General features: G+C 47.8%; 1 protein-coding gene across 1 annotated transcript in view; it reads right to left on the minus strand.

The window, feature by feature from the left end:
• Positions 1-11991, minus strand: part of MYO1D (myosin ID) — a 620564-nt gene extending 608573 nt beyond the window's left edge. The window contains exon 1 of the mRNA XM_078645112.1: positions 11729-11991. Within this exon, the coding sequence (XP_078501238.1) occupies positions 11729-11823 (95 nt within the window). The 5' untranslated portion in view covers positions 11824-11991. The remainder of the gene's footprint in view (positions 1-11728) is intronic.
• Between the last annotated feature and the right edge of the window lie 7337 nt (positions 11992-19328).

The following is a 19328-nucleotide window of genomic DNA, read 5'->3' on the forward strand; positions in this document are numbered from 1 at the left end:
GCTTGACTCCAGTAGCATGGAGAGTACGGGGCCCGCATCTGGGCATACCCACCTTTCTAAAAGTGCCATTTTTAAAAGGGCAGTGATAAATTAATCTTTACCAGTAACGAGGATTTATCACTTCCATTCCAGTAATATGGGAGGACCAGGCTTGGCAGTTTGGGCTGGACTGTTCCCACAAGGAACAGGGTCAAGGCTGATTTGCATATGGCTGGGTCCAAACTGGGATGGTGTGGTGAGCAAAACAATGATGGATTGAATGGGGTGAATGTTTGCATTGTCCAGCATTCCGTCCATCCATTGTTTCTTTTGCATATGTTGCCCTAAGTCGGAAGGGTATGCCCAGACATGGGTCCCGTGTTCACTACACCACTGGATTCCAGCTAGCCTGGCTGATGAAGGGTGATGCCCTGAAACTGGTCCCAAGATGCTTTTTTCAAGTCCAGGGAGGACCTGGCTTGGCAGTTCAGGCAGGACTGTTCCCATAAGGAACAGGGTCAAGACTGATTTGCATTATGGCTTGTTTCAAATTGGGGTGGTGTGGTGAGTAAAACAATGATGGATTAAACCCAGATGCTTGTGACTGGGGGTTAATGTTTGGATTGTCCAGCATTCCGTCCATCAATTGTTTCTGTTTCTAGTTCAATTTCCTTTAAGCACAACCATATTACAGTACTTATTCCCCATTTTCCTCCACTCTACCTTGTCCCTCCTAAATTTACTGCCAAATCCTATACTTTCATGAGCAGAAGTCTCCGCTATTGGGGGAAAGACCTTCGTACAGAAAAGAGAGAAGAAGCAGAGATCTCCGGCTGGAGATTTGTGAATTGCCCTTTGGAGCATGTAAAGCAGTACTACTTTGCATACTCCAAAATAGCAGTAGTGACTAGACACTTTATGTAGTGGATAGGAGTCCTGGGCAAGGCAGTCAGTCAGTCAGTCAGTCAGTGAGTTCAAACAATCAAAGCCAGTAAATAAGAATGGCACTTTCTGTTGCTGGGTTTAAAGGATGGGTCAATTCTATTTGATTAGCCCATGATCTGCAGCAGTACTCAAACACAAAGGATCTGATACACAGGAATAATCTTGGACTTGTGGTTTCTTCATATCTGAAGTAAACACAGTGGTCGAAGAGATCAACATTCAACTATCCCTGCTCCCCAAAGCTGTATCACTGCATCAAATATCTGGGTTTTGCTGTATCCGGTATTTTTCTTGACTATGAGATTATGGAGTCTGTTCGTATCTGCTCTCTGAACAACTATAAAGCGCTCCGATACCTGCAAGGGTCATGTTTGAGCTATATAAAACTTTCAAAATCAATATAGAAAGAAAGAAAAATATAAAGTGGAATAAACAAGAGCACTGAAGCATGATTGGGCCAGGCAAAATGGGATCCAGACAGGCAGCTCAGAAATAAATTACACAACAACTTTGACCCTGAACTGAAAGAAATGCAATCACATAAAACCCCCTCTAAAAGCAGTCCACTATCAAAGCCAGGAATAGATTAACTAGAAAACAACAACAATGGTTCTCTCGGATTTACTCAAAGAAAACTGAATCCCTTACGTGGGAGTCAAGATGTGCTTCCTCCCAAACGAGCATGTATCGAAGCCAAAATGTTTACCAAAAAAAGGCTTGTATTGATTTTTGTTCCATATGGTCTACAGAAACAATACAGTAGGTGCTCCTTGTGCGGCGAAGTGCAAGTGAGCAGTGAGAATATATAAATATGCACAGCAAAAGAAAAAAATATAACAAACCATAGCGGCAATGTAAAGCAACTTTCGTAAGAGAGCAGACACCAATGCCAGTTCATTGTCAATTTTTATACAATTAATGTTTAGATAATTAAGTAAATACGTCAATGTTATAACCCCATTATAGGTTAATGAAAGGGCCTGCATAAATCCCTTGGCAATGAGACTTTTTTGATCATGACAAATACATTCAATCACAGTCAACGTATAGGGTTCCCAGTCAAACCAGCAGCCTGAACTCACAGGACCTCAATATGAGGCAACAAGGGCGGCTCATAGCCACAGTCCACTGCCAAGCAGATTCCATCTCACAGGACACTTTCAAAGTGAGGCGTGAATGCTGATAAGGTACAGCTGCTGCCAGCCCTGGCATGAGTGGATACCCCTTGCCAGTGCTGGGAATGGAACTATAAAAGTGCAGATATTCGTCCATTAAAAGCACTGGCGCAGGGCTGAGATGTGCAGGCACCACTCCTACCAAATGATAAGAGCACAGGTACTGGGTACCTGTTAGCACCTGCCCAAATAAAGCAGTGCTGCTTGCACGGTCCTTGTTGCCCCTGGGGTTACAGGGATCCCCACTGTGATGTCATCTGAGGTCTAGGGGTATGCAGGTCACTTCCATTGCATTAACCCAGGCTTTTTGGGTGAATTAAAGTCTATGTAAGTGAGGGGGCTAAAATAGCGATTTCAAATTGCAAAGAAAAACTAATGAATCAACAGATGTTTTCAGGGTCGGTGTGCCAAGGTGATCTCAGTTCACGCGCCTGTGCCAGTGGAGAAACTCCGAGTACACCAGCCTTAGAGCAATAACCCGGACAGCGGTCTTAGCTAAATGTCTGTACATAGAATTGAGTTTCAACAAGACTGAATGAATCCCGGCCCAGGAAAACCAATAAAAATAACCAATGAAATGAAGTACTGCCGTTTCGTCAAATGCGAGCGGGGGCGATGGGCGGGGGATGAGGACAAACAAAGTCTGAAGGGAAAGTTGCGCACTGTGTTTTGGGGCGAGAGTCCAACTCGCGCCGTTCACACAAGCCCACTGTCTGCCGCGCGTAGACCGTGAAGTCACCCCAAGGCGCTTCCTTGCAGTGTTTTGGGCGCAAGGCACACATGGCGGAGCGGCTGCCAGCGGCGTGTGGCTGTGATTATAACCGAGGAAGGGAGGGAAAGTGTTAGAGAGAGGCGAGCGGGAGGCGCAGCAGGCCCAACATTCCAGCGGCGACTGAAGGGGAGGAAATTATGAGAAGGCAAAGGACACAAAAATAATCCGGCCACCGCCGTCTGGCCTGAAATACCCTTTCCAGTCCCGCACCCTGCCATGCCCCGGCTCGTCGCACCCATCCACCACACTCCAGGGCCAACCACCGCCCTCCGACTCGATTAATTGGTGCGTGCAGAAGGGACGCAGCAGTAGGTATAACAAGATGGCTGACGGTCGGTACACAAAACCCAGGACCCTAGGCACAAAAATAGGAATTTTCATCTACTTTCCTTGAAACGGCCATCAATGTAAGAGACCCTGGAAAGCCGAACATGACGAAACGTGGTGCAGCTTAAATGCAAGCAGGTCAGGGACGGAATCAGTTACGTCATATATAAGGAGCAATGTACTGAACATAAGTCATGATGGGTCATGCAAAACTTTTCGGAAGGGGTATTTCAGGAAGGGTGACAACTCTGATGTGTTTTTGCAGGTCTGACTCGTGTATATATATATATATATATATATATATATATATATATATATATATATATATATATATATCGATCTATAAGTTTGGGAGGGGCAGGGATTTGGGGTGCGAGTGTGGAGGGTTCAGGGAGAAATCCGTGAACGACAGGGCAGCCATGTCGGGCACGGGTCAGAAAACACAAATGTAGAGGTATTAATACAAAAAACACACTTTATATATATCTGAGAATGCCAACGAGGTGTATCTACATCTACAACGATCCCGTTTTTCATCGGAAGTAGAATACTTTTTCGAGAAAATCAAAATATTAACATCACAAACCCAAGCAAGTTGTATCTTACACATGAGGAGGTAGGTGGGCTGGGAGGGGTTCCTTCGGCACGCAAAGCTCGCAGTACTTTGAGGGCTGGCTGGCATTTCTGTATGGCACGTGGGAGACGGCCTACCTGATTCCCACGCTCACAAACATGTTTTCCACACCACTGCCCACACAGTTCAAGAAAATTAGGTGTGCCCCTAAAAACGGGCATTTGCCCAAATACTCCGCTAAACTCGGATGAAGGGTGCCAACTCTAACACCAGGGCCTAGACACCGAGGAGGGACACCAAAACAGCAATCCTTTCACCCAAACCTGCTCTAGCACAACTTTGGGGAATAATTTATTTCCACGGACACTGTAATAAGATATCTCTTGTGTGGTGTGCTCGCTGCAAAAACCTGCACACAACCAGCAGGTCACATGTTCAAATTTCATCCAGACTAAATATCATCCTTTCAAGGTCGAAATAATAGAGTTCCAGAGAGTTAGGTGATAAACCATAATATAGAGACCAAAAAAAACACAACGCAGCTTGTGGTGTGCGATTTACTAAAGGCTGGCTGGCACGTTACATAGGAAATATGCCAAGGTTGAAATTAAGGTTTCGCAAAAATATCAGGGTTGGGGGCACCTAATGAGGGCCCTGTGTCCAGTCCACCTTTTTTGTTTGGAGGCTTCGAGCACTATGAAAAGGAGAAACTAAAACGGCTGAAATATACTGGAAACCCCTTAGCTGAACCGAAGAGGCTGTCACAGCATCCAAAAATGCCATGCACTATATAGCTACACCTTGTATTGCAGACCTCCGATTTCGGTACCTGTGGCACAAATGTACCCCTTGCGCCTTTCCAGTACTGATAGTGGTTGCAGACATCCAAAGTGCAAGAGACGGATGTATGACGTTACAACGCACACTTTCACAACGCATACCATTACAACGAAACTTTTACAACGCAGGATCCATTACAACGCATGCCATTACAACGCATGCCATTACAACTTAAGTATGGGTAAGTATTTTTTTTTAATTAATGGGAATGTAATAGTAGTGTTAGTGTTGGATAGTGTAGGGGTTAAAATTACTATTCTAACTCCAGGGGGGCGTAATTGTAGGGTAAGTGTTGGATGGTGTAGGGGTTAAAATTAAATTAAATACTTACCCATACTTACGTTGTTTTGGCATGCATTGTAATAGCAGCTGCGTTGTAATGGCATGTGGTGTAATGGATCCTGCGGTGTAATAGTTTCGTTGTAATGGTAGTGCGTTGTTATAGTTGCGTTGTAAAGGATGTTTCCCCCAAGCGACGCACAAGCACCTCGAGAAGTGCCTTCGAGGAGATACATCTCAACTGGTCGCAGTGTGGACTTCTTTTCATAAACAGGCCTTCAATAAACTTTCAAATACAGACAGCGCACACATCGTGCACTAAATGTTGACGGCACAATACCCACTTTTTGAGAGAAACCCTACTTTTTGTTAGGCAGACGAAGCTCACTGGTTATACGCTTGTATTTAAAAGGACAGGGCTTTCGATGGGGAAGACCCCACGCGACTTCCACCTGAGAGGCCCTGCCAGGCACGTGGGGGGTAACTAACTGAAATCCCGTTAGGAAACGTGCGGAAAGGGTCCAAGTAAAAGTATCATTTTGTAGATCTAGGACAGGCCTTTCCATGCACCATACATGCAGACTGCAGATTTCAGGCCGAATATCACATGGTGCGCCCGAAAAGACAGTGTTTGCATAGCAGGTACGGGGTGGTTTGCGTTGATTGTCCCCTTTACAGTTAAAAGTGTGTGGGGTGTTTTCTTAGAGTCTTTTGCGGCTCCTCCTAGACCACAGATGGCGCTTACACGTAGGCACCTTGGATGTTGGTCACAGACTAGGAAGCACACAACGCTCCATGGCGCACATGGTGCTCTGTGGGCTGGCACCTTGGCACACATAGACCCAATGTGCGTCAGCGGGTGAGACTTGGCATGGTGCCCTGCAGGAGACTGGCATGCAGAGGCTCAGTTCCCGCCCTTGCACAGCCAGACGTTTCCTGACTCATGGGCCTTAGGGCAAACAGTTCAGTTTTTATTTTACATTTTAGTCAAACTACATATTAATAATGCAACATAAGAAACATTCCCGATATAAAACGGTGAAAGCAACTACATTAACTGAATACAATAGGTGATACAGAGTGTATCCTACAAGTATACACACAGCTCAATGCATACTGCCCATCATAGACAGATAGGTGGATTCCTATTTTTTCTAATAATAATCAGGCTGCAAAGCACTCATTTGTTCTACAGAGAAGCAGACATATTTTAAAATAATCATTGACAAATGCAATAGGTTTGGGCATTTGAGGTTTTGGTTTCACATGTAAAGCTTTAGAGAACTATGGGCCAGATGTATCAAAGGGTTTTACCCATTCTGTGTTTATGGGAAAATGTGTTCATACATATGGCCCTAAGAAGCACATAGAATTCACTCACTGTGGAAAACAGGACACACACCGCTGGAGCCTTGTGCTGTATTTGAAGTGATGAAGTTGTTGTAGTGTTGAAGATGGAATGATCTGCAGTTCTAGTATGTATGTGTAATGTTGTACTTGCAGGTGATAGTGCTGTGGAGTAGTTCTCTTTGTAGTGCTGTGATTTAAGGTTCACAATGTAGTTGTGATGGGGTTGCCGAGTTGTAGTTAGAAAGTTATTTGTTTGTTGTGTCTTTGTGGATTTAGAGATGTACCACTGTAATATTTGTAGCTGTGCAGTTGTAAAGCTGTAGTGTTTTTGTTAATGTGCTGCTGTAAAGCTGTAGGGTTGATTCAAATGTACAGTTGTGGACTACTAAAGCTGTAATGTCATTTATCTGTAACCATCAAGTTGTGCGGGGGAGAAGTTACGCATTTATCAGGCTTGGATTGGGAAGGTGGGCAATAGGGCATTGGTCGATGGGCCGGTGTCCCAGAGTCACCTGTGGGCCGTTTTTTTGGGCCTCTTTAAACCAGCCCAAACCAGCCCTAGAGATTGACTTTCTTTCCCAGTCACCTCCAGACTACTTTGATGTGGCGCCAGTATCTTGGTCACTCCCCAGAGGTGCTATAAATTGAGGCTGGGGTCAGTTGTTGCTTTAGCCTTTGGGGCATTCAGCGTTATCCTCTGCCGGGCCATCACTTTTAGTGGAGTGGTGTGGCTCACTGGTTAGAGGTGGCAGACCCGTAAGCAGAGAACAGCCCGGGACCAGGGTTCGATTCCCGACGCGGCAGGGTCGTGGACCAGGGTAATTTTACCGATTCGTTAAAATAATGCCCCTACATACCTGTCACCCATATACCGGTCGGTAACAGCCGAAAATACCGATTTTCGGCCGTTACCGACCGACCTACATCTGGCCCTTAATCTCCATAGCGAAAAGGAATTTGATCTTGTATAATGTAACTGGTGCTCATGTACATTACTCCAATGACTTTGGGCCGAGTTCTCACCATACAAAACTATAACAAAAACTAACCGGCTAGATTCCAGTGAGACTAAACAGATGGTGATCCATGAAAGCAATGCTCAGGGAATGTGGGCCACTTTTTTTTTTGTAGAGTGGCCGGGCCTAATTGTGATCCCAATACCACCCTGGCATTCATAGAGAAAATCAGTGCGAATGGCACGTCCTTATGCACTCCACCGCTAGAGCTACAGAGTTTTTAAATCACTTCACGGAGTTCTGTGTAGCGAAACTCCGCAAACTCCATCTAGGCCTATTTAATTTATGACTGTACATACTGTGTAGTTGGCAAGTGCACATTCACCCCGTGGAGCAACTTATCACTGAATAACACATGTTTATTGTAACCACCTAACTCAAGCCACTCGACCAACTGCGATTTGCACTTGTCCACACAAGGTCAACACAGCTCCCTGGCTAGTCCACAGAGCCACTTGACCCGACATCATTCGGCACATTTGAAGCAACAGCACCTGTGTGGAAAGGCCCTGGTTTCTGAACAAATCACTTTCTCTGGCTCCCAGCTTAGCTGTGTAAACAGCACCATGAGGCCATCAAGACCTCCTTTACTAGATTTTGTAGGTTTTCCTATTGATACTCTCTTTCTGATTATGTTTTCCTCCACAATTTATGTCCTACCCACCTTGTGACACAAGCCATGGTCCTATATTCTATTTCGATGACACCTGCATATACTTAATACATGATATTTAGGTTTAGGATATCAAATAGTGCAAACTGTCTGGTTGCAAAAGACCTTTTGTCAGTTTAGTAAGAACCTACATTGGGCTTAAAGCTCACCCCATGCTTACCATTTGTTAGCTTGGTCATTCTCATTTGCTTGCTTCTTATTTGATGGCTTGCCTTGTCCATCTTGTGTTTGTCCCTCCCCTGGTGTATTAACTCTTTACTTGAGCCCTTCCAATACTTACTTTTAGGGAACTACTTGTTTTTCTTTTTGCTTAAGCACGCCACAAGAGTGCATTGGGGTTCTCAGTTGTCCATCGAGTGCTTCTTTACCCCCGCTCCCTGTTGCTGTCTCTTTTCAATCTGCTTCTTCCCCCTCGCACTGCTCTCAATCTGTAGTTTTCCTTAAGCACTTCACAAGTGCATGTGTTTTTCTGCTGTCTCCATTGTATCTTTTTTCTTCCCCCTCCCCTTTATTGCTCTCTATCGTCTGTGTTTCTGTCCCTCAGCGCTGCTCTCTCTCTCGCTCTTCTGATTCTCCCCTTCCTCCTCTCACTCCATGTTGCCTTTTCTCTTGCCTGTGTTCTTCTGTGTTGTTCTCTCATGCTTATACTTCTCCCATCTGCCATTTGTGCTGCTTTTTCACTTCGTCCCCTCACATGCTCATCTATTTCCCCACACCCATAAAACCCACTGTCCTTTTTTTTTTTTTAAATGGGTGGTTTCACCTTAAAATGAACTCAATGGGGCCAATTCACAAATGTAAAGTGAGACAAAAGTCCAACTTTATGACTTTCTGTATTCACAAAGGGCATTTACTACTCGTAAATGTCCTTTGTGAATATCAAAAGTCGAGCTTTATGACTTTTGGTATTCACAAAGGGCATTTACGGGAAGTAAATGTCCTTTGTATATACCGACATTCGTAAAGTTAGACTTTCACCTCACTTTAACTTTGTGAATCGAGCTCTATTTTTTATTTATTACCGAACAAGTGGCGTCCACTAGCTTGGATTGGTAAATAAAAAATTAAGCACATGGCACCTGTGTCATGCATGTGCTCTGATGCACGTGTGCATTAATGGAGTGACATGAACGTCACTGTGCGCTTTCTTTTATTTTGACAACACTGCACAGCATCCCAGCGCTGTACAGCACTGGCAAAAGCAATTGCCATAGGCAATAGATCCCAAAGGCAAGACCTGTTGTCGTTGGTCAATGCTCGTTTTTGGAAGGAATTGTCCTTAACCCCTTCGACGCTCATGACGAGCTGGGCTCGTCATGGCGTAGCCTCCTCGCACGCTCATGACGAGCCCAGCTCGTCACGTAAAGTGCGCTTTTTAAAAACCCAGCGTACGGGCGGAATTCCGCCCGCACGCATGCGGTTAAACTCCTTTGCTCATTTTCAAAGACTTGAACTGTGCCTACTTACTTACTGTTCCAGAGGGAAAGCTTGCTCTCAAGTGCACACTACTTAAGGCAGCTGAGATGCTTTGATAACTTTAAGAGAATTTACCAGACTATTAAAGGCCAATGCAAATGTTTCCTTGAGTGCTGTTCTGCATAACTTTAAGAGAATTTACCAGACTATTAAAGGCCAATGCAAATGTTTCCTTGAGTGCTGTTCTGCAGGTCTACTCCATACATGTATGCAAAGCTAGCTATGAAAAACAAAGGAGCACTGTATGTTACATGAGGGATTGGAGACAATTGTGATCATGTACATCAAGTGGGGAAACTTAAATACATTTTACACATATATTACATTTCACTTTTTATTAGGCGCAGAGAGACTGAATAATTTGCCCAGAATTACGCAGTGTTTTGTTAAGCACTAAGGCCGGGATTCAGTCTCCAGGTTCCAATGGTGGCAGCTCTATCCACTGGGCCACTTCTCTTCTCATGGGTCTTAAACACTTAACTAGAAGCAGGCAGTGCTTAATTTGAGCCTGTGGTTTCTGGTGCTCGGCACTGGCACTTAATTGTCGGCACTCTAGTGACAGTCCACCACATGGTGGCGCTGTGTTTACTTTTGAAATGAGCACAACTGTTTATTAAGGCAAATCCTATTGAAAATTAATAATACCAGCCTCTCACACCATTATTATAGCTTAGTGTAGTCTGAAAGTTTAAATTGTCACACTTACAGGAGTGTGATGGTTAGATGTTATGTTGGTACTGTCATTGGCAGCGCTGGAAATGGTAATTCATGGTGCAGGCTGCAGTGACCTTCTGAGAAAGGCCCTGGAACTTCATTGTTTTTACAATTTAAGCACCGGAAGCGGGAAATCCCTGCATAGCAAGTGTGCCCCTGCTTCCTCGAGCAGCAGGTTCCCAACTCCTACGTCACTGGCTGCTCCATCCATGGGTAATGTTGGCCATTTGGCAGCGTCTACAGACAGCATCAGGGGCGGCCTTAGGCATGTGCAAGCTGTGCACCTGCACAGGGCCGCCAATATATATCCTTAATATAATAATCCTCTAAGGATGGATACATATTTGCGTGGCGGCCCCTGGCAGGGATTTGGCAGCCTCCGGCTCTGTTCCACTTCCAAACACCCTGACCCCCCCTCTTCACTGGCCTCCGTTCCTCTGGGGAACCCTCTACCTAAGCTCCCTGCCCAGGTCCGCCATGAGCCTAGAGCCGCCCCTATCAGCATAGTGTTGTTTACTGCAGCAGCGCATCCCAAACATGGGGTGCTGTACACAGAACAAGGGGGTTCAATGGTTGAGGATGTGATGGAGCAGGAGGAAGGGTACATGAGATAAGCCGGACCTTCGTTAATCCTCAACTGGGCAACAGACTTCCCTTGAAGCTGGGCCACAGAGGCGTCTATGCCCTCTTCCTATGCCAGTCAAGGCCCACGCCCCTTGCACCTGTGCTATTAGGCAACCCCACTGCCCTGCAGGCAGCACAAGCAGATCCCACGCCAGGTATATACCCCCACTAGGTAGGCGTCATGCCTCTGTGTCCAAGGTTTGGACAAGCAAACCCACCTGTCCCCTCCATCGATTCTATGCTCTTGTGTCAGACAGACACCTTGCACCTCTCCATGGTCCCTTGCGCAATACATCTGACCCCTCACCCTTGTTATTCCTGCCCAGGTCATGTAGATTGTTTCCAGGGCAACTGACATCCCACAAAGGCTGCGCATAGAAGCCTCTGCCATGCAGTTCCAGTGCAGTGCTCTCAAATGTCACAACCACGCACCCAGTCCACGTAGGGTTTTTGTTTTTTTGGACGTAATTGTCTTTAGTTGTTTACTGGGTTAAAAAGGGACTACACATCCCAACATGCAACGGGAAAAACCCTCGTACTTCGCACACATGGGGAGCTGGGAACCAGAGAGCTGTGCCCATGCACTGAACTACTAAACTCATTGCCCCACCACCTCTTCTATCAGTTAAACTCCGGTGCTACGTCCTTGGGCTCGCACTCCCTCCTCCGGTCCGACTCGGGTATTTCCTAGAGTTAATGTACCTGCTGGCGTCAGGTACGCCCTGTGCCCGTGTATCATTCTCCCACGCCAGGTAGGTCCTGTACTCCCTGTACCAGCAACACAAGAATCCTCTTACCGGTAAACTGCAATTGCCTTTGAAATAGCGCCTCCTACCCCCTGCGAATAGCGCCTCCGACCCCCTGCGAGCTGCCGATGCTCATATACATCTCATGCCTACAGTACCCGTACCCCTGACGGGCGGATATGGTCTAATAGAACCTGTTCAGCCCGAGGAGTGGAGCCCTGCCCGGCAGTCCCCTTACCTGAGCCGTAGGTTGGCCATGAACTCGGGCATGGTGACCGCGTCCATCAGCACAAAGTCCGCTTTGCCGAACTCCAAGCTCTCCTGCTCCGCCATGGTGAGGCTCGCGCGCGGGGCCGGGCAGTGTGCGGGACCGGGGGGACTCCAGGGAGTGGGAACTCTGGGACAGACACTGACTCACTGAGCCCTGCCGGGTGCACAGGGAGGCGCAGGGCAGCGCTGGGAGGGAAGCAGGAAATATGGGGCGGGGCCCACTGGAGAGGGAGGAGCCAAGTGAGGGTGGCCTGGGGAAAGGGGCGGGGCTTGGGAGAGAAGAAGCGAAACTAAGAATGAACTGCCCAGGAGGCCATGGGCGTGGCCAAGGTGATTGGGCGGGGCGTGTATTTGAAGGCAAACGTCAGATGGGACAAGAGCATGGTAAAAGGGGGGTCACCCAAACAGATGGGTGGAGTCAGCAGATGGGGCTTGCAAAAGAGGAGGGCCGGAGAGGTTGAGGGACTGAACTGGAGGATTTGTAGTAAATTAATTCTCAAATTGGGATATGCATGGGTCAGGAGTCGGGAAGGAGAAAGCATCCAGCATCAGTTCATTTATTGGGAGAGGAAGACATACAATTCCATGCCTAAATACTCTAAAACATTTGGCTTTTATCATAGCTGCCAAGGTTTCAGATGGCCATGTGTGACATTTTTATAATTTCAGTGTAATTATGAGTGACATTTCAACCACAATGAGTGACACTTTCTCTCGAACAAAATCAAGTAATAAAGCAAGGGAAACAAATAAATATTAGAAATGACACCCATTTGAGCAACAAGAAACTAAGAAAATGTTAAAACTGCTGTACAGCCAACACCTTTCAACAGGGATATTTAACCCCTCTGTGCGAAATCACTGTTACCTTTTCTTCAGTAAAGTTAAAACACTACCGTCCCGCACCTAGACTGGGAAAAATAAAAAATAGTGCATCTGCCGAAGTCCTTGAGAGAAATATCTGTCTTTTCAGCAGGCTGCATACTCTCTCACCTGCTGCACAGTATCGTAGTCAGTCTGTCCCCAGTCACGACTGCTGAGGACCTCTGAATGAAAAACTGGTCACTGAGATGCATATTTATGTTTTGTGCACTAATGGGAACCTTTTTATCTGAATTAGAGATCCTTCAAACCTGCATGGTTTGTTTCTGTTAAACAATTTCTTTGATTGGATTTGTAGTTCCCTGCTAGTCGTATATGAGAGGCGTGCCTGCCGTAAACACGACCTGCTCAGCCTCTCCCGGACTCAGAGCAGTGTTCAGGAGTGCTAGTGTTGCCAGCCGACAGCAAGAAAATCTAGGGGCCTGGGCTGGGGCAGGGCTGGGGCAGGGCTGAGGCAGGAAATAAACATCCGAAAGCACTAGAAATGCGAGCGCACACAAAGAAGTTTTTTTAAGACGCAATGTAAAATTACAGTTAATATTTTCTGCTCTCCCAAGCAGAACACTGCTTTACTATGTTTGGGTGCGGGCGTAGCAAGGAATATCTCGTGCTTAATGGTTTAGTCCATGACGTGGCCAAAGCGTTAAATAGTAGTGTAGGTACATATGTAAATAAACTAACCATGAATTTCCCGTTTGGTCCCAATATTCTAAGCGGTGCAGTATGTGGGGTACCACGCGAAGTAACAATCATAGAAGACAGCACTCCCAATTTAAGTCTGCTTAATTGATTTTAAAACGAAACATTGTTATTTTACCTTTCTCTTCTTATTTGCGTTTCTCCATCCAATTAAATAGAGTTACTGAAAAATCATGATCCTCGCTGGGCAGCTGAGCCCGGCTGGGGGTGGCGAGGCCCGGTGCGCTGGTTGTGTCAGATATTACGGCTGCCGCTGTGCCATTAATCATGCTGCACCCACTCTCTCACTGGAACTGGCCCCCGGTGCTGCCTCGATGATACTGACTGGTGAGTCAGCCTGTGGCCGAATGCTGCAGGTGGGATCCTTTTCCAGATTGGACTAATGAGCCATCGACGGTGGAAATCCACCACCTGCAGTGAGAGCCGGGAGGTGAGGTGCTGCGCAATTGAACCTCGAAAAGCGCGGGGTGGCAGCAGGAGGACGGACCCTGACTCAAGGTAGCTATTTATCTCACTGTCAGTGTCTACCATTGGACTCTGACTGTAGTGACGTCAGTCTAAATTCGGCGCCACGTAAATCGGCCCCCAGTTTGTGCTTAACTTGGATACAATTACATTGTAGCACTCAGTACTTGTAGAGCTGCAAGCTGATTTAGCCAGCCTCTTTGCCTCTGTTTACCGGGAGCAGTGCACATGGCACTGAGAGGCATCACAGTCCATCATATGAGCATTATAGCAGCGCTCCACGTGGCAGCTGAGGAGGCGCTATAATGCGTGACAATGCATTTCAGTGCGGTGATGCGGATCACCACACTGAAATGCGTTAGTATCACACGTGAAGCGTGATACTTGGCAGGGCTGTTTTATGGTTAATAAACAAATAGATTTTCATTTTTTTGGCGTTAATAACCTTCATGACAAGCGTTGGCAAAGCCAATAGGTCTCACCATGTGACCTATTGGCATTGCAAACGTTTTAGCAGTGTTCGAAGTGGGCGGAATCTGAGGGGGCACACTGTGCCCATACTTTTTCAATTAAAAAAAAATTGTTCTCCTACTTTTTGTCAAAAGACAACCGTCCAGGAAATTCCAACAGCTGAAATTCTTCAGCTAAAATCTAAGGCAGAGTGTTTCCTGTGCTATGTAACAGATGGAGGAGCAGATAGCTAAACAAGTCTTTCTCCCAAGGTGCCTGCTTGTCTGAAAGAAATTTAAATTTGCACAATATTTGCAAATGTAAAGGGTGCTCAGAAGCTGATATTGGCTTTAATATCACTTGAAGCTTCCTGATCACTTGAAGCTTCCTGATTACACAGATTAAATCTTTTCGAGTGGTATTGCAAGGGATTTACCAACTGAGATGTGAAATGTATGCTTTTAAAGGACAGTTTTTTTTAAACCACTATGTGCAGTCTGAGTATTACTAACATCTATATTTTGGTATTAAATCTATTTATTGGCATAAAATGACATACATAAGCAGTATTCCATGAGAAATATGACCGTGACAGAAATGTGGCGCTAGGCCACCCAAAAAGAGGACTGACAGTAGCTCTAAGTACCCCAACTACGGTCCCCAGTAAGCCCCGCCAACTACGGTCTTCCAGCCAAGCCCTCGCCACTGTACCTCGCATCAACAAGACCACCATGGGAGGCAGATCCTTTTCATACCTGGCCGCTAAAACATGGAACTCACTCCCCGCTTACCTGCGCCTCACCCAGAACCACCTAGCGTTCAGAAAGCAGCTTAAAACGTGGATATTTGACAAATAATCCTCCTCCCCTTCCTAAGCGCCTTGAAACCCTCTGGGTATGTAGTGCGCTATACAAATTTTATGACTTGACTTAAGTAGGTACAACATCGCTATGGGCCTACTGCCGCAGTAGAAAGGTCTGTCTGGCGAAGCATGTAAATATCCACACACAAGAACAACAACCAAACCCCCTACCCCGAACCCCGTCATCCCCCCTACTACCCACCCACCACCCCTGTTCCAGGTCCAGTATCCTCCTGCCTCTGCCTCATCATCTAACCAGGTGTTCCCGTGTCGTCTCCCTGCGATAGTCTCAATAGTCGTAGGTATCTGGGACAGGTCACTTCCCTAAATTCCGTGGCCAATAGTGCTAAGAAGGGCTGCCACAAGTCTGGGTATTTGTCCCCTTCCCCCTTAGCAATCAGGGACAGCTTCTCCATTCCCAAAACATTCCAGAGACGATGTAACCAACCCTGAAAGGTGGGGATGTGTGTGGTACGCCAATGGGCTAGGATGTTCTGCAGCGCGGAACCCAGGGCAATGGCCATCAATCGACACCGGCGGGCACGCTGCGGATAAGTAATGGGATTGGGCAGGCCCAGCAACACGTAGGCAGGAAATCTTGGGAGCGTCGTATCAAAGTGTGAGTCCACTTCGTCTAAAACTAGCTTCCAATATTCCTGCAGATGAGTACAGTCCCATAGAAGGTGAACCAACGTACCCCTCTCTCCACACCCACGCCAGCAAGACGCCTCCCATGTGCGATCAATCTCATGGAGCCTCTCCGGGGTGTAGTACCAATATGTGGTGATCTTGGTGAGGGTGTCAGTCAAGCCCATGTGGTAGGCGGAGTGTCGAGCCCTGTAACAAATGCCCTCCCATTCCTTGTTGCTGAGTGTGCGCCCCAGGTCTCTCTCCCAACGTGCCCTCCCTGAGTTGTAGATGTGTGTAAATCTGCCTAACAGCATGCGGTATAAGTCCGATATGAGCTTGCAATCCGTTTTCCTCGTGATCAACCAGTATTCGTATGCACTGAGTCTGCGGTCCGCCCCATCAGTAATCTGCCCGTTAAGCGCCCAATGTCGCACATGAAAATATCGGAGCCGTTCCTCTTCGGGCATGCCGAATTCTCGCCTGAAAGCATCAAAAGGGATGACCCCTTCCGCAGTGTACAAATGGGACAGGACCCGACATCCCGTCGGGCCCCATCGGGCAAAGACCGCTGTATCTTGGCCGGGTCCAAAATCCGGGTTGTCCAGTAGGGGCGTCAGCGGTGATGGGAAGGACGTCAACTAATACTTAATATTCACGAGGTCCCACACTTCTAGCGGGTTCCGTGTAATATACGATGCGTAGAGATTAGGGGGATGGTGCTGTCGTCACAGGAAGGGAACCTCTTGAAGCGGGCGGCCCGCTACTGCCTGGTCCTGAAAGAGCCATTGCTTCTCAGACTCCCACCTGCTCCATTCCACTAGTGTTCGCAGCTGCGTCGCTTGATAGTATAACAACAAGTCTGGCAGCCCCAGTCCACCATTCTCAGGAGGCAGCATTGCCAACCAAAGTTTCATCCTCGGCCGCCTTCCGTTCCATATAAACTGCGCCAGTTCAGATTGGGTCTGGTGAATCCAGCCCTCCGGCAGTTTCATGGGTATGCCGCGAAATATGTAAAGGACTTGCAGTAGGATTGTCATTTTTATAGCCGCCACTTTGCCCAGCCAGGATAGCGGGAGATGTCTCCATCTACCCAGCTGCGACCGAACCGTCTGTCGGAGCCGAGCATAGTTTAGACGGACAGTGCCCTGTAATGTGGCCGCCAGCTGAATTCCTAGATAAGGAATGGCCTCCAACGCCCAAGGAAAAGGGAAGAGTCCCTGCAAGTAGTCTCGGGTGGGGGCTGCTAACGAGAGGTCTAGTGCCACTGATTTGCTCATGTTGACCTTAAAGCCTGTGACCCCCGCAAAAGTGTCAAGAATGTCGACACAGGCCGGCAGGGATTCTGTGGGGGAGGACAGTGACAAGAGGACATCGTCAGCATATAAACTGATGGTATGCTCATATGCTCCGATCTTAATCCCGTGGACTGTGGGGGCGAGCCTCACGGCCTGCGCCAGCGGCTCCATATAGAGGGCAAAGAGCAGGGGTGACAACGGGCACCCCTGTCTCGTACCCCGTTCGATGGAAAAGCGGGGTGAGGAGCAACCATTGACACGCACCGTCGCCGAGGGTCTCGAGTAACAATTCAGTATCCAAGTGCGGAATCTATCTCCCATCCCGGCCTTAACCAGGACCTGCTCCAGATATGGCCAGTGGACCCGGTCGAACGCTTTCTCCGCGTCGATCGCGAGCATCATATATTCCCGCGTCGTTCGCGTGGCCTTTTCTATTAAGTGCAACGCCCTCTTGGTATTGTCTGCAATTTGCCGCTCCGGGATGAATCCCGCTTGGTCCGGATCAATCAATCCCAACATAAGCGGGGCAAGCCTTGCCGCCAATATGCTCGTATACAATTTAAGGTCCACGTTAAGTAGCGATAGAGGCCGATAGGCTTCGCATTTTGAGTAGTCTTTCCCCGGTTTGGGGATAACAGAGATGGTTGCGTCTAGTAGATTCCTCGGAATCGAGCCCAATTGCGAAAAGGAGTTAAAAAGAGTAGTAAGCCGAGGAGCTACTTGGGAGCAGAACGTCTTATAGAAGATGGCTGTGAAGCCGTCAGGCCCCGGTGCTTTCCCTAGTTTCAGCTTGGAAATGGCGGAAATGACTTCCTCCGGTCTAATGGTGCATTCTAAGAGCTCAGCCTGATCCTGTGTAAGAACCGGAAGGGGGTTAGACGCCAGGAATGCGTCACCCGCCGCAAGGTCCAGTGAGGACCCGGTATAAAGGGAAGTATAGAAATCGCTAAATGCTGCTGCAATCTCTGCATCTTCCGTTGCTAGACCTCCGTCCTGTTTTCTAATTTCCTTTACCATATGGCGTTGCCGCGTTTCCCTTAGCGCTCGGCCCAGTAAATGTCCACATCGATCCCCCGGTATAGTACATATGTCGCACCCTCAAGGCTGCAAACTCTGCCCTGTCCTGATCCAGCGCGCTCAACTGCTTCCTGATAACTTTCAATTGCCTCCAGACCCTGGGGGCGCACGCCCTTTGGTGCATGCGTTCTAGCTCCTTAACCTTCTGTGTAAGCTCTTCCCTTTTATCCGCTCTTTTCTTATTCTCAGCTGCTGAGATCGCTATAAACTCGCCCCGTAAAACCGCCTTAAGGGCCGCCCAATGTGTGGCTGGCGAGGTGTCAGAGATGCTATTGTGGCGCAAGTAGTCCTTGATAGTTCCTACTATTTTCTCAACTATGTCCTTGCGGTGTAGCAGTGTGTCGCGTAGTCGCCAGCAGCGCGTGGGTCGTGTCACCTGGGGGAAAATGAACGTCGCAGAGATCGGGGCATGGTCGGAAAGGGACGCGGCACCTATGTCAACAGTGGATGTCAAGGCCTGAAGGAAGGTGGAAGCTAGAAAGTAATCTAATCTCGCGTAGGTGCGGTGTGCGTTTGAGTAGTATGAGTATTCTCTAGCACCCGGATAAAAGCTGCGCCACAGATCCACCATACCCAGCTCCCCCAGCCTAGCCAACCCCCCACTGGAGAGGGTTCCCGCCTGTGTGGTGCGCTGATCTGTCCATGGTGTTATCTAGCACTAGGTTAAGGTCCCTGCCTATCAGGATATGTCTGTCTGTGGAGGCCGCCGCTTCGCTGAGCGCCAGGTGAAAGAACTTTTCCTGCCCCTCGTTGGGAGCATAGACCGAACAGATTGTAAATTCAGACCCACCCAAGGGAATCGGTAGGATAGCAGCCTCCCCTTTATCTCCGCTCCCTTCTGTAGTACCCTCCCTCTGAAGCGCTGCGACACCAAAATCGCGACCCGGGCCGTTTTATTCGGGGCCGATGAGAAAAATTGTTGTGGAAAGCAGCGTGCCTTCATCCTAGAGCAGTCCTTTTGCAGTAAGTGCGTCTCCTGTAGGAGGCATATATCAGCCTTCGCGTGTTCTAAGCATGAGAGGACTGCCTTGCGTTTGACTGGATTGTTGAGCCCCCTAACGTTCAGGGAGAGAATGCGCAGTTCAGTGGGTGGCATGACTCATCCCTACCCCTGACCGCTCAGTATTCCAGAGACCAACTATCGTCACCGGAGGGCTTCCCCTGATGTGCCCATTTTCTGGCCTGGTGCGGGGCCATGTAGGCCCTCC

The sequence above is a fragment of the Lissotriton helveticus genome, chromosome 5_1, assembly GCF_964261635.1.
Source record: "Lissotriton helveticus chromosome 5_1, aLisHel1.1, whole genome shotgun sequence".
Classification (NCBI taxonomy): Eukaryota; Metazoa; Chordata; class Amphibia; order Caudata; family Salamandridae; genus Lissotriton; species Lissotriton helveticus.